Genomic DNA, 16,540 nt, shown 5'->3' with positions numbered 1-16,540 from the left:
GCTCCATGGGACAGTCTAATAGGCCACTCCTGGGAACAAACAGTCAAGCAGGGGAGCTCTGTTTCGTTTTAGCAGCAACACTCCACTCTTTTGATATTGGCATGCAATGCAGAAACAGAAGAGAAGCTTTTGGTTGCTTATCCAAGTATTCTCTTCATCCCTGGACCAAGTCAAGTCACCAGAGAGCTGTGTACTGGAACTGTGTTGCTTGACTCCTTGCAGCATCACTTTCACTGACTTGTACTTTGCCACTGTACCCTTGGAGTGTTCTACAAGAGCCCGAGACCCCACTGACTACAGATTGCTGCTGTCTGTTTTATTGATGAAGGGACGTGTTGAGTGCATGACTCAGCACGGCATCTGTGTTGATGAGAACTCTCGGGGCTGTTTCCACCACTGCTTGGGAGCAGGGTGATGGCTTCTCCTAAAACAATATGAAAAGAACGTATACTTTACTCCTCTGTATATGAGGGCTGTAGTAGCCACTTCTTTTTGTCTTTTTTTTCTTTTTAATCTAGGAAATTTACAGTCAGACTTACTCCCTACTTTCAGCAACTCTTTGGTAAATGTTTATGGGCAATAACTTCTATCCTTGACAGTCTTTCTTACTGTTTTATCCTTTTATCACCTTTTATCTATCAGTGTATTTTTCTAACGTATGTAACATTTTTCTAACATATCCTTTTTTTGCCTTTTACCTCTCAGTATATTTTTCTAACATTATGTATTGTGGCAGGTCAGGAAGATCCCCTGGAGATGGAAATAGCAACCTACTCCAGTATTCTTGCCTGGGAAATCACATGGACAGAGGAGCCTGGCAATCATAGGGTCACAAAGAGTCAGACACAATGAACCGACTAACTTTCATGTTCACCCTATATCTCTTTAACTCAGTGTAGAATCTTCTTATGTCTTTTGGGAAACTACCTGCAGGATTATGTCCTGCAGGCACAACAGATTTGATATTCTCTTAAGGAAATTGTCTTAATCTTCTTTTGAAAATATGCCCCTCTTCCTGTTTCTCCTTTTTGGTCGAGGGGTCCCATCAGCTCTGGAATCTGTCTTTTCTATCTTATATCTCTCATACATCCCATCCAGTTGGTAATCAAATCCATCACACCTAGCCTGTAAACTAAGCTTTGAAATTTCTTCTAATCTTTTCATTTACCAGTACTTGTCTGGAATAGTTACCTAGTTTCCTAACTGGCCTCAATTTCTTTGTGATCCATTTTGTTTACTGATGTCAGTTATTTACAATTCATTTGCTTTCCTGTGATTCTTATTGTTATTTACAGAGTGGACCCCAAAACCCTCACAAGACATTCAAGGCTCTTTATAATTTGCTCCCCAACCTACATGCAAAATCTCATCTCTGTCCATTCCACCCTCCCCTTTGTGTCTTTCACTGTAGCCACTGGCTCACTCCCTGTTCCCAAATACAAAATACATTTCAGCACCTAGTTCTCTCAGTCAGCTTGAAATGCCTTCCTGACACATTCAAGCCCTTTTCCTCTGGCTTATCTCAAATGTTACCTTGTGTGAGATTTCCCTTTTTTTTTTTTTTTTCCGTCATCACAGAGGAACTAATTACCTTCTTCTAAATCATTCCCTCTCACCTTCTTAATACCACTATTAGAGCATTCATTGCCCTATTTTGGACTTTGCTGTATATGCTGATCTTTCTCCCCAAATCATGGGATCCTTAAGGAGTTTGATTGAGTGGAAGGAGGGAGTATACTAGGTATCTGCCAACCCTGCTCTTAAAAACAAAGACAAACTGTACGGGGGACTGTGGACAGTGCACTCACACACAGAGTCCTCGGAACTGATAGTGCCTTCCATGGGTAAGGGCTTCCCAGGTGGCACTAGTGGTAAAGAACCCGCCTCCCATGGGTAAGGATTGAAAACATGGGATAATTCACGTCTGACCTTAAAATATTATTAATAATATTCTATATACTCTCTTTATGATCTTGAACATTTATAATGCCATTTTTCTAAAAGTTCTAGCGGTTGAAGTGAGTTTTTATAATTTCTTTACAGAAGAAGCTTACATGATGTTCTTTCTTTTCCTTTTAGGAATAGGAAAGTCAAGAGGCGAATTCTGCAGAATGTTTCCGAAGTGTAATCTGGCCGTCACTGGCTGGGTATGGAGGAGCATGAGGAAGCTATTTCTGTTACTTTCTCTCTTGCTGTCCCATGCGGCTCATGTGGAAGGCAAAAAGGATAATCAGTTCATCTGGAAACCAGGTAGGCATGTCCTGGATGTTCCTTTGTCCCATTTTCATTAAGGAGAAGAATATTCTTTCCATTCTTGTCCTTCTTATTCATGGAGGAGTGGGAAATCTCCAGAGAGGAACCAAAATAGGTTCTTCTTTATAAGACATTTGATTCTTATCCCTTATTCTATAATTGTCACCTCCAACCGTGATGCTTGTTATCCTTCTGAATTTCCATGTTGTTGCCAGTTGAAGTTATGATCCCCATAGTTACATCTGCTTCTTGGTCAGCATATCACCACTGTGCAACACATTTGTAGTGAAAATGGCATCTGAATTTAGTTGATATCCTCAAAATGATTTGAAATGTTAATGTATGTCTCTCTCTTTTGCTGTATAAACTAGCCAGGTATTTATTATTGTACATTTTCTAGCATACATTCTGTATATGCACATTTTGAAGCATGGAAAATTATCCCAACAGCTTGGCCCATTAGCTGTGATTATACAGTGGCCTTAATGTGTTTGGAGATCCTTAGCTACCTTGTACATGAGTATATGAATAAGTTGAGGTTTGGAGACTTGCATATAAATTATGTTCTTCTCTAAATATTTCCTTAATGTGACTGTGGAAGAGCACTGTTTAATTTTAAAGGCTAATACTTTATCAACTTAAATTATAAACCCAAGCATCTTGGCTCTTTGTATCACTGATGTTTTTTCTTTGTTGTAGATTTTAATTTTCTTCAAGTTTCACAATCAGATCATTTAAAATACTATTACTGTTTCAAGAGTCCATTCTAGCAAATACAGATAACTTATACACCTAATATCTTAGAATTGGAAACTGTGATGTCATAGAAGATCTATGGTCCTTGGAGAATTTTCATTTTAGGCTCATCGTCTGTAAATTAAATAGACTGCAAACATATTATGTCACCATGGAAATATGTATAAAAGTGATATTTGTAATATTTAAATGGCTTTGCAAAAACGAAAGTGAATTATGCTTTAAAGTAAATTAAGTAAAACCCCAACACCATTAGAGATACAGTCTGGAGGAAATTTAATTGCATTAAAGCCCTTATAAATTAATTTAATTGTGGACTCTAATACCACATTAGTGATTTTCATTTTTTACCTCACAGTAGTTTTAGAAAGCTTTGGAAATAGTTCTAAAAGTCAAGATTGCATTTTTGCAAAGGGGCTATTTTATTTTAGTCAGAAAAGACTACACATTTTATCAAATCTAAATAAGTACATTTATATGGCTGTACTCTGGTCTAAAGTTCTCAAAAAAGTACAATTAAGATGGAAAGCAAAAATCTGAAATGTGAATGGGATGTATTAAGAAAATGGATTTATTTTGAAGCAAATTTTAAAAATAGGTCTGCTTTTCTAAAAGTAGGTCAATGGAACAAAATGGCACAGACCCCCTCTCCAGTGAGGGACACTGTGGTAACCGTCACACTTGTTTTAGAAGTGAGAATCCTTCCCATCAGGTGCTTTGCACTGTTCAAAATGAATATCCATGTCATTACTCTCATTTTCCCTGGTATTCATTATTCTATCTCTCATTTGTGTGCCATCAAAAAGGTAATAATGTATGTTTTCCTGTATGGTTTCATTTATAAATTATGAATTTATTCCTTGTATGTGATCAGTCATTTTACAAGTAAAAAAAAGATCTCAGAGATATAAAATTAAAAGCCAAAGTCTAGGCTATGTATTCCAATTTCTTATATATCCTTCAGAAATATCCTTTGCACATGTAAGGAAGTACCTCTCTATGCATAATTGTGCATATAAATCACACAAAATACACACATATGTTTTATTATTATTACTAGTTATGGCTCTGCCTTCTGGTTGGGAAGCTGAGTGTGGATGGTAGAGAATGTGGATCTGAAAGTTTCTGATTTGCACATACCTGTGTGTACATATGAGCTTTTCTGGTGGCTCAGTGGTAAAGAATTCTCCTGCCAATGCAGGAGATGCTGGTTGGTTTCTGGGTCAGGAAGACCCCTTGAGAAGGAAATGGCAACCCACTCCAGTGTTCTTAGAGCCTGGGAAATTTCATGGTCAGTGGAGCCTGGCAGGCTACAGTCCATAGCGTTGCACAAGATTCGGACACAGTTGAGTGATTAAACAACAGCAACAACAGGTACATACAGACAAACAGTACTTCCTGCAATCAGAATCGTACTTGGCGATATCTTACTCTGCATGTTGCTTTCAGCATGTAATGGTGACTTGGTGAATATTACATACTAGTGCACATGGGTCAATCTCATCTTTTATTGGTTGCATAGTTTTCTTTTGCAGTTTTACGAATTTATTTAATCAGTGCTCCATTTGCTTATGTATTCTTCCTCTATTGCATGGCCATTTCATCAGCTTTTAGTTTTTTGTTATTATGAATAGTACTGACATGAATGCACTATTCTTTTAAAGGTAAGAGATAAATCAGTTTGAGAAGTCAGATGCCCTAGAGCAATTCTGGGTCATCATCTTGAAAGACAACCGCAGGGCTTTCCCAGGTGCTGCTAGTGGTGAAGAACCTGCCTACCAATGCAGGAGGTGCCAGAGACATTGATTCAATCCCTGGTTTAGGAAGATTCCCCTGGAGGAGGGCATGGCTACCCACTCCAGTATTCTTGCATGCAGAATTCTGTGGACAGAGGAGCCTGGAAGGCTACCGTCCATAGCATTGCAAAGAGTCAGACATGACTGAAGCAAGTTAGCCCACTTAGAATCTGTACCTACTTATGTGTGATTTACTATATTTTATTTGAGTTAAAAACTCAATTGCAGTTGAAATTAGCTGCATTTTTGGAGTATATTATCAAACCCAAAAACTCAGGTCCAGTATAATCTGGAATTTGAACAGATTTCCATGGAGACCCAGATAAATATACCTTATTTTAGAAACCTAGAAACCATTCTCCCTATTTAGATTGTAGTGCCAGTCATTTAATCTCTTTGCTTGTATCTATTGTTTTTCCCTCATCCATAGATTAAGTGTTAGTCAACCTCAGCCAGATCAGATGCATTTCTAAGTCTGTCTTGGCTGTGGAAAAACAATGGATTGATGAATAATAAGTGAGTGATATATTATGTTGTTATGTTTTCTCTACTAAGAGAGAGTCTGGTGAGGTACAGGCTGTGGGGTCATTGATCCAAGCAAGGCTATTGAATGCCTGTCATCATTGTGATGAGATCCATTGATCTATATTTAGTGTGTGGCTTCTGTCAGCCAAGAAAGAAGGATCATGTCAGCAAGAATACCAGATAAGGGGTGATGCTGTTTGTTGTTTTAGTTAAACATATACTATTGCTGTCTGCTTGCTTCCTAGAGATGAGCAGATTATGGTCTCTGAAGCTATGATAACTAGTGATCTCTTTAAAAGTTCCTCAGTACTGGTTCTGAGAGGTTGCTTCATTCTTCTGATCCTTGATGAGACCTCATTATGTGCCAGGTGTTCTTAGAAATAAGTTGAGAATAAAAGAGACAAATCCTTGATCCTCATGAACAGATTAATAAACACAGTCCAGAAGTTAAATGGAGAGTGTATTGGTTGGGGATGAGGGCTTAGAAGGAAAGGTAAGGAAAGGAGGAGGGATATTCAATGATAGATGAGAGAGGACTATTTTTTTGGTAGTTTTTAACGTTTGTTTTTTATTAGAATACATTTGATTTGCAATGTTGTGTTAAGTTTCAGGTGTTCAGCAAAGTGACTCAGTTATATGTATATTCTTTCTCCATGTAGGTATTACAAAATATTGAGTAGCAGTCGCTGAGCCATACAGAGGGTTCTTATTTATCTGTTTTACGTATAGCAAAGTGACGTCACTCGGTCGTGTCCGACTCTTTGCAACCCTATGGACTGCAGCCTATCAGGCTCTTCTGTCCATGGGATTTTCCAGGCAAGAGTACTGGAGTGGGTTACCATTTCCTTCTCCAGGGGATCTTCCCAATCCAGGGATCGAACCTGGGTCTCCAGCATTGCAGACAGACGTTTTACGGTCTGAGCCACCTAGTGATGTGTATCTCTTACTCCCAAGTTCTTAATTTATCCCTCCTCCCCACCTTTCCCTTTTGGTAGCCATAAGTTTGTTTTCTATGTGGGTAAGTTTGTTTCTGTTTGGTAAATGAGTTCATTTATATCAATTTTTAGAGTCCACACGTAAGTGATAGGCGAGAGAGTGACATTTGAAATGGGTGGGCTAGGGGCTCCCCCACTGAGGAAGGAAATTTGAGTAAAGACCTGAAGGAAGTAAGGGAACCAGCCACGGGAATATCAGGATGAATATTCCACAGGAAGAGAACCATGAGGTCAAAAGGCCCTGAGACAGATGTGGGTGTGGCATGATTGAGGATCAGAGAAGAGTCCAGCTCTTCTGGAGCAGAGCAAACATGGTGGGCAGTGATGGGAGGTCAGGTCAGAGGGGAAAGGGCACCCAAATCAGGTGTGTCTTCATAGATCAGGATACAATTTTGGCTTTTGCTCTTGGGTGAAATAGAAAGGCATGGGGAGTTTTTAGAGGGTGGTGACAGGATCTTTTTTTTTTTCTTTTTCTTTTATAGTACTTTAATAGGATTATCTTGGGTGATCAGTCAAGGAAGTGGAAACAAGGAGACTAGTTAGTAAGCTACTGTGGAAATAAGGACTGTTGATGATAATAGCTTGAACCACGGTCATGTCAGTGAAAATGGTAAGAAGGGGTTGAGTTTTGGCTACATATAAGGTCTGGTTTTCAATCAGGGAAAATTTTGCCCAGCAGAGGACATTTACGATTGTTACAACTGGATTGTTACAACTGGTTGTAGCGACTTGGGTGTGCTACCCACATCAAAGTAGAAGCCAGGGATGTTGCTAAATATTCTAAAATGCACAATACAGACCCCCACAACAAAGAGTTATCCCTCCCCCACTTGCCAATTGTGCGCAGGTTGAGAAACAGTGTTTTAAGGTAAAACCGTCATGATTTACTGATGTAGGGAGGAGGAGGGAAAGAGATACAAGGGCAGTGTCCTGAAGCTTTGCTCTGAGCAGCTTGGAGAGTGGAGTTGCCATCATTTAACCTGGGCTGACTGGAAAGGAGCCTGCATGGGGGAATATGAGGAACTTGGCATAGGACAGGTTCGATTTATAAGCCTGTTGGAAATTCACATGGATATGTTGATCAGGAAGTTGGGTCTGAATTCAGGGGGCAGGTCTCTCCTAGAACCAGATGTTTGGAAGTCCATATCAGCGAGGTCCAATTTAAATGTACAATGTTAGAAATGTGGAAGCAGCCTTGAAATCTGTAACCCTGTTTAGGTAAAGGGTAAGTTTCTAACGTACCTCCTTGAGGCCAAATGCCTTTAAAAAAAAATTACGGTGGTAAAATACACATAACATAAACTTTACCATTTTAACTGTTTTAAAGTGTACAATTCAGTGACATTTAGTATATTCACGGTGTGTTGGAAATATTGCTACTATCTAGTTCCAGAACATTTTCACTATTCCAAATTACGTTTTACAAGTATTTATAAAAAGACTGGGAAACTATTTGCTATCAATAATGAGGTATGAAAGGAAAAAAAAATCTGTATTTGTTTCTTTGTGAGAGGTTGTTCTCATGGTCTTAAGTCATCTTCAGAGATTACTCAGTATACTAGGCAAAGTGTAATTTGTACACTTTGTACACAGGCAGACTCACATTTAAGTCCCAAGGATCTAGAGAGGAGAAAGTACTTTAATCCCTCTGAGCCCTATTTATCTATCAAAATGAGGGCTGTACATACTTCAGAGAACTGTTTCGAAAATTACAGTAAAACAAATGTATTGAAAAACCTAGTGTATGGTAGCTACTCATAAATGTTACCTGTTATTGTTATCATTGCTGTATATTATTTGATATTTGAAATATTTATTCTTGCTTTTATGTTATACAATTTTGTATAGTTTTTTCCTTTAGTCTCAAAAAGAGGTGAGATCAATCTGAAAGCTATATGTACTTTATTAGTAAATGATCACAGGTAATTTGTCTGACCTTTTAGCTCTAAAACTTTCTATATGAGACTCCTAGAAAGTTTAATTTCAGTAGATCCTTCCCAGTGAATAAAAAGGGTGAAAAAAATGACCTGTGTTCTAGGAACTAAGTAAATAAGTCAAAATTAATCAGTCTTTTTGGAAGAAAAAAAGATTATGAAAATGATGTTGGGTAAGAAAAAAGGATCTTAGATTAATATTTAATTACAGATTACATAATAGTGTTTTCAATGTTGAAAGGACTTTAAGGAAAAATGGTATTTATATATTTGCATATATTTAAGTTTAGGAATCTTAAAGAAAGTACAACTTTCTTAGGAGAAACCTGATTTTTTTTAATATGTGCTAGAATTTTGTGAAATATTTCTTCTGAGAATTTGATTAAATTGGAATCATTTGGTTACATCTACTGATATTAATTTGTCTTAGAACCATGTGTGTGATAAATTCTCAGTGGTGTTATTTCTGTGATATCAAAAAAACGTAGACTTACATGGCATGGGATTCATGTCTAATCATTTTTCCTTGGGGACCGCAAGCACTAATTTTATAATGCTCTCAGTAAGCCAGAAAAAGTCTATATTACCTAAATAATTTGAACTAAATTACTCTGATTTTTTCTAAATAGTACTAAATGGAGGCTCCCTGAGGAAAGAGATGTTATCGATTTTATTCACTGAGACATTCTCAGTACCTAGAACATGAATAACTGTTGCACAGAATATCCCTAGCACATTAAGTACTTGTAGACTGAGGGCCACTCTGTGTGTGTGTGTGTGTGTGTGTGTGTGTGTGTGTATTTACGGAAGTTGAGAAGTGAAGAGTAAAGAGACCAAAGAAATAGAACAGAAGATCCTTGTTGTTGTAGAAGCTGAAATATATATTGAGGAAAGGGTATGAAATGATGAAAACCAAAGTCAACCTTATAAATCAGTAAATATGAAAATTAATCATCCTTATTTGCTTGTTCCTTGGTTCCAGTACCATTTTTGATCATCTCTAGAAAAGGCATTGAACACAACTGTTATAAAAAGAAAATAGGTACACAGAGTAAGAAATTTATTTCTGTAATTCTTATGTTGAGATATTACAGTTGCATGTTGTCTTCTATTTAATTTCCTCAGAGGCAGCCAGTTTCAACTTTTTGCTTACCTCCAGATTTCTAAGTAATGTACTCATTATTGATGTTCCTTGATTTATATGTTGAATATTTGCAATTGATTTTCTCTTATGTTAGTTGAGACTTTTTCTCTCATCTACCTACCTCTTTCCCTACTTACTGCCTCCCATGAAAGCAGTTAGAATACTTATATCAATGAACAGTGACTGTATTATTATTTCTACATAGATACCATTTTCTGCATCAGTCAAGCAGTGTACTACAGCCTCCTTTCAACTTTTTGTTTTATATAGAAATTAAAAATTACCTCATCTTTCCTTTGCTTTGCCTTCTTCGAGTTTACTGCTGCTTTCCCCCGATGCTCCAGTTGACATGCTCATTATTAGTTTTTGAAATTTCAGCACAGTTCCGAACACTCTATTATATTTTTTCTTTGGGAGATATTGCCACAGCCTCGTGTCCTCCATTCAGTGTGGACTGCTGCAGTTTCTCATCCTGAACTCCTTGGTTTCCTGGTTTTGTGTTTCTCTGCTTTTGTTGCTTTATTTTCTAGAACTGCTAAAATAGGATACACTGGAAGTAATTTTTCATGTCTGAAAGGGTCTCTGCTTGTCATAGACTTGACTCATAGCTTGGGTGTAGAGTTCAAGGTTAAAAAGCACTTTTCCCCCAGAATTTTTAAGGTTTCGCTCTACTGTATTCCAGCCCTCTGTGTTGTTGCTGCTGCTGCTGCTAAGTCGCTTCAGTCGTGTCTGACTCTGTGCGACCCCATAGACGGCAGCCCACCAGGCTCCCCCTCCAGGCCAGAACACTGGAGTGGGGTGCCATTGCCTTCTCCTGTGTTGTTGCTAGGAAGGTTTATGTCATTCTGATCTCATCTCTGTATGTTATGTGTTTGTTCTTTTCCTCTTTCTGGATCTTCTTTTTATCCACAAAATTCTGAAATTTCTTAATTATGTACTTTGGAGTGAGTCCTTTCACCTTTATTTTATTGGCAATTAGGAGAATATTTTGCCAGTATGATCATGCTTTGAGATTTATTTTGTGTTGTCTCTCTTCCTTCTGAAACACCTTATTAGATAGGTGTTTTACCTCTCGAATTGATCTTCAGTTTTCCCCTGTTTTTTAATTTTATTTGCATTTTTATTGTAATTTGTAAAATATTTATTCTGTTTCATCCTTCAAACTTTGAACATTTTTTATTTCAGTGAGTTCTATACTTTAAACATTTTTTTAAAGATTTCTTTGATGTGGACCATCTTTAAAGCCTTTATTGAATTTTTTACAGTGTTGCTTCTGCTGTTTATATTTTGATCTGTTTGGCAGTGGGGTATGTGGGATCTTAGCTCCCCAACCAAGGATTGAACCCATACCCCCTACACTGGAAGGCAAAGTCTTACCCACTGGCCCACCAGGAAAGTCCCTGTTCTGTACTTTGTAAAATTGAATTTTCTTCACAGATGCAGTGTGCTTTCATTTAGAGGATGTTAATAATAATTTAACTGTTTCCTTTTTATGCTCTGTACCATTTATGCCTCCTCTAAATCTGTTTTCTTCTTTTATTAATTTATTTGTTTGATCATAGCTTCTGCTGTAGGGAGCTTTCTTTTAATGTCTATTGATTATTGGCTATCTCTTTAGTCTTTTTGATTATTGAGGATGAGACATTCAAAGCTGATTGACATTCTATGTACCTGACTCAGATGTTTGGGCTTCACTATCAGACTCTTCTAAGTCTTGAGCTGGCTGTTTTATTGGAAGATGGGTTTCTCAAAATTTATATCCATCAGTACCCTGAAGGTCTTTTCTTCAGGGCTTATTATGGGTGTTATTTAAAGTGAAGGCTAAGCTGCTATAACAATGATGATCCCAAATATATGGCTTAAAAAAATTAGCAGCTCCTGTCTCACTCATGAGAAGATTTCAGCGTGGGCCAGGTTGTCCAGCGGTTCTGCTCCATAGGTTCATTCAGCCACAAAGCTTTCTTCTATCCTGTTGAAGGACATGATCCTTCTTTGCCCATTCAAGCTGAATCACAGACATTTCCATATTTTGGTGATGAAAAGAACACAGAGCTAAAATCTAAACAAAGACATTTCAACAAATGACATAGAAGTTCCCTACATGTTCCAGTTTTAACAGCCACTCCAAAAGTGGTTTCAAGCAATTGAAGACCATCTTCAATTTGGCTTTTGCATCTGGGGGTGGGTGGGTGCAGCTGGGTGTTCTCCCTTGTATTTGGATAAGGGCAGAGGGTGGCTCATCGGAAAGGCTTCTTTATCCACTTATCTGGTCCCTGGACTGGGAAGACTCCTACAGCTGAGGCTGGAATGCGGGGTACTCTCTGTTCACATATCTTTCTCTGTGTGGTTGTGTCTGCACGTTGTGTCTGTATGGAGGCTGCAGGGTGATGGGAGTTCTTACATGATAGCTGAAGCTTCCAAAGAGAAACAGGCCGGAGTTACATGGCTTTTTCTAATGTAGCCTAGGAGTCACCCATGGTCACTTGTGCTGCATTTTTTTTTTTTTTTTTTGGTTGGAAGGGTGTCTTTAAGCAGGGGACCTAGATTTAATCTTTTGATTGGAGGACTGGCAAAGAATTTGCAGATAGATGTTTTAAATTTTCCATGATCCATCACTTCTGGTCACATTCCATTGGTGAGAATGTGCTCATATGGTTGCTGCTAGCCACAGGGAAGATATGAAATGTAGTTTATAGTCGGACAGCCATGTGAGAAGGGAAAATAGATTCAGTCATGATTAACAGTCTTCATAACAGGGACTCTTCAGTGTTTGGATCATTCAGGGATTTCCAGAGACAGAGAGGGAGACAGAGAGGGAGGGGGAGGGTGGGGAGGGATGGGATTGATTTAGTATAAGGAATTGGCTCATGCAGTGATGGAGGCTGAGAAGTCTGGAGGCCCACAGGGAGGCCACTGGTGTAGTCCAGCCTGAGCCCAAATACCTGAGAGCCAGGGGAACTGATAATGTAAGTCCAAGTCCAAGTGCAGGAGAGCAGTGTTCCAGTTCGAACAGGCAGAGAGTAAGTTCTTCCTTCCTTTGTACTAATATTTTTATCCTATTTAGACTTCCAACAGATTGGATGATACCCAGGACACTGAGGAGGGCCATCTGCTTTACTCAGTCTACTGATTTAAGTGTTAATCTCATCTGAAAGGACCCTCATAGATACACACATAAATAATGTTTAGTTTGGGCATTCTGTGGTCCAGTCAAGTTGACACATGAAATTTACCATGATAGTGTCTCCTGAAATGAACCCTGCCTACACTGGACTACTTATAAAAGAATAAGGGCAGAATCTTAGCAGAATTGGCTCAACACTTAGCCCTCAGCATTTCACTTAATTCCTCTTTTCAACATGATACCTCATTACTCTTTCACTTTGTGTGCCTGCCTCAAAAATGTCCCTATTGAGTGCTGAATTCTGTTGTCTCTTTTCCTGCAGATGTTGAGAAAGGGACAGAGCAAAAGACTGGGGGTGGGGGGCAGAGGAAAGGATTGTGTGTGTATGGGGGGCTAATTGATTTCATTTAAAGGCTTTAAATTATCCTCCATATCAAGCCATAAACAATATTACTTTTTTCCTAGGGTCTCTAGGTTTCAACTTGCCCAGAGTTCTGCTAGTATAAATTAGCTTTTTTTTTGTTGTATTCATCTGTGGGCAGAATCTCCGTTTTCCTTCACATTTCAAATCACTTACTGCTCCTCTCTCTGCTCTGAATGTTGCAAAGTTCAGTGCTACTATTCACCTCTAGATCTACATTTTTGGCCCTTGAGTTTTATCTTGTAATCCCTTTACTGTCATTTCAAGAGAGTGTCAGGAGAGGAGTGAAAAATATGTATATGTGTGTGTGTGTCATGTCCTCCAAGTTAATTGGACATCTTTAACTTACTTGTCCTAAAGCTTCTGTTTTAGGATATTTATTATGGAATAAAAGGATGTTGAAGTGTTAATTTTTTGTGGTGACTGACTCCCTTATTCTGTTTGGGCATGTACTACAGAATTTGTTTATAACAAAACTGACCAGACTTTTCCCAGGTTAAAATTTGTTTTAATTTAAATGTTCACTGAGTCTGTATGATTGCTTCAGATTGAGCTGTTAGATTAGAGATGAAGAGGGGAACAATTTCTCTCTAAAATTCAGATTATCAATGGAGATTTCTTTATGACCCCCTGAAAATTATCTTCCTTCATCTTTTCCTTTCATGGTAGAATTCAAATATTTAACATAAGGTTGAATTATTCTCAACTAGGAAAACAGAGGATTCCATTCAAAGAAATAGAGAAGTCAAAGATGAAAACAAGTCTGAGCTATCAAAGTGGGATTGAAATATGAATTAAAGACCAAAAGGCAGTATTACAAATTCATAAAGCAACCTGAAAAACTTATGTTGTAAAGCTCTTCATGATCTTATTTACCATGAAGCACAGGCAGTGTTGATTGGAATTAAAAAAGTTGGGGGGGAAAGAAGGCTACCTTCTTGTGGCTTGATTATGAATTTACTCAGTTCATGAAGTTATTTTGATATATGAACAAAGTTCTCCAAACTACAGCCGCAAGTGACATCTGGCTGATAGATGTAAGTGCCACTGATAATATCTAAGACTTAATCAGAGAAATAATTTCAAAAGTGTGTGTTTAACACCATTCTTGTTTACTACTCTCTTTAATACGGTATCTGTTAAATCTTATTTTCATAGCAAGTGTATGAATATGAATTCACCATCTCATCCTTTTGTTTCTTTTCTTCTTTGGAATTACTATGGTAACCAAACTGTGGTTCCTATAGGGAATCTGTGATATTATTACCCCCTTATCTTGATTCTCCCAAAAGAGGAGAATAATAAGCTGTTGTGGAAATAAGTAGCTTTATCACCCAAAGGTGAATTTCATTCATGGATACACTTCACTACAAAAGCAACACAACAACTGGTAACAATAACACATGGATATGTTTTTTTGTGTGGATTTTTCCTCAAGGTTAATAATTTTTTTAATTGAATGCAGCTGCTCAAGAATTTTTGTTGCTAAGTATGCTCACTTTTTGAAAACAAATGCTTCCTTCTAAGTCAATTTTAGACAAATGTTTTGAGGCTTAATTACTTAGCTGTATTTGTAGAGAACCTGTAAACAATAGATATGTTGGCTCCATATAGTAGGTAGGGTGATGGGATGGTTCAGATCAGATACCAAAGTCAAAACTGTCCGGGTGCTATGTGAAGGTGTGTGACCTCAAACTTATGCCTTTACTTTCTCATCAATAAAATTGGAATAAATGAAGGAGTCTATGTAAAGCATAGTTCATATTCTATACTACATACTCAAACGTACGTTTCTATACTCAAAGTATTACATGATGAAAGTCACATTAAGTACTCAATTAATGCTACCTTTTTATTTGTATTTAATGGATGCTACTCTAAGAGATTATTTCCAATTCTTCCCACCTGACATGTGGAACTTAAGTTAGTTTGGATATATAGAAATGCAGCTGTAATGAATATAATTTCTCTCAAGATATCATTTGCTATTCTTTTTCTTCACTTTAATGTTCTAAAATAAGTTATTTTAAAATTTTCCATTTTATTGCTTATTCCTATTGGCCTTCATCATGCACTAGCTGTTTCAAATATTGGACCTCCAATAATATCGTCCCCTGATATTTGTTTATGGAATTCTTTTACTGTTTTTCAAAGCAAAAGCTGGAGATGTTATTCAAGATGGTTACCGAGTAGAATATGGTCTCAAAGCTTTCTAAGAGCCAAGAATGTGTAGCCTGTCTCCAAACTTAGGATTGAACTTAGATATATCTATATGATTGACTTTCTTCATCTTCAAATTTGGAATGAGAAAGATCAAGGATGTGAGCGACAACTTTATATTTGATGATAAGTTCAAAACTTAGCATAATACATTATCTTTTATTTATCTCACATGGTCCTGACAGTAACCTGAGATGTTCTGGGAAGGGTAGGGAAGAAACCAAGTTTGAATAGCATAGATATTAAGTGATGGAACCAACACTAGCCCACTGCCGATTTCAAAGTTTGGTTAGGTTTTCATTATGCAAAGGTTTTTCCTTGTTTGAAACTTTGAACTTAGAGCTACTTATGGTGTTGCCATTCTCAATAGAAAGGCTTGTGAATCAAAAGAATTACCACTTTTTATTCCTTAAGATTTCACGTTAGTTGGTTATCATTTTGGTGGTTGATAATCCACATAAATGTTTTATGCCAAATGGAGGCTTCTCTGCAGCATTCTATGCTGTTACAATACCAGTAATTATTAGCATGAAAGAATGATTCCTTTCTATCAATTTTATTGAAGTATAGTTTATATGCCCAACATTTACTCTGTCTATTTTAATTATTTTTACTACATTAACCAAGTTGAGCAACTATCACTACCACAAAACTATTTACAGTTAATCCCTGTTCCTATTCTCTAGTCTTAGGCAAGAACTGACCTATTTTCTGTCGACATGAATTTTCCTTTTCTGGATATTTCATGTAAATGAAATAATACAGGAAGTGTTCCTTTGTGATTGGCTTATTTCACATAGCATAATGTTTTTGAACTTCATACTATAGGGCTATCAATGTTTCATTCCTTAATATTGCTGAATGATATCATATTCTGTTGTATTGATATGACTTTTTTAAGTCCATTTACAAGTTGATGGACATTTGGATTATTTTAAATTTCTTTTGCTACAGTGGATAATGCTGCTGTGAATATATGTGTACAAGTCTTGGTATAATACAGTTTCATTTTTCTTGAGAGTGGAATTGCTGGGTTGATGCTTAATTTTTTTAAGAAACTGAAAGCTGTTTTCCAAAGTGGCCAGAGCTTTTATATTACCACCAGCAATATATGAGGGTTTATATTTTGCCATACATTCTTGCTAACAATTGTTATTATCTATATTTTTTATTAAATTTATTTTAGTGGGTATGAAATAGTATCATAGTTTTGATTGGCATTTCATTAATGACTAATGGTGATGTCTTTTCATGTATTTATTAGCTATTTATATACTTTTTTTGAAATGTCTATTCCAGTCCTTTTTGCATTTTTAAATTATATTAGCTGTCTCCTTGTTATTCAGTTTCAAGTGTTCTTTTTATGTTCAAG

The 16,540-nt window shown here is 37.1% G+C and overlaps 1 protein-coding gene across 2 annotated transcripts in view; it reads left to right on the top strand.

Moving 5' to 3' along the window:
- The window catches only part of THSD7B (thrombospondin type 1 domain containing 7B), a 1,048,668-nt gene that overhangs the window by 133,857 nt on the left and 898,271 nt on the right, over positions 1 to 16,540 (top strand). For both annotated transcript variants that reach the window (XM_060411164.1, XM_027965001.3), the window contains exon 2: positions 2,080 to 2,250. In XM_060411164.1, coding sequence (XP_060267147.1) covers positions 2,112 to 2,250 — 139 coding nt within the window. In that variant the 5' untranslated portion in view covers positions 2,080 to 2,111. The remainder of the gene's footprint in view (positions 1 to 2,079; positions 2,251 to 16,540) is intronic.

The sequence above is a fragment of the Ovis aries genome, chromosome 2 (genome assembly GCF_016772045.2).
Source record: "Ovis aries strain OAR_USU_Benz2616 breed Rambouillet chromosome 2, ARS-UI_Ramb_v3.0, whole genome shotgun sequence".
In the NCBI taxonomy this organism is placed as follows: domain Eukaryota; kingdom Metazoa; phylum Chordata; class Mammalia; order Artiodactyla; family Bovidae; genus Ovis; species Ovis aries.
This window is presented reverse-complemented; position numbering and strand designations above follow the sequence as displayed.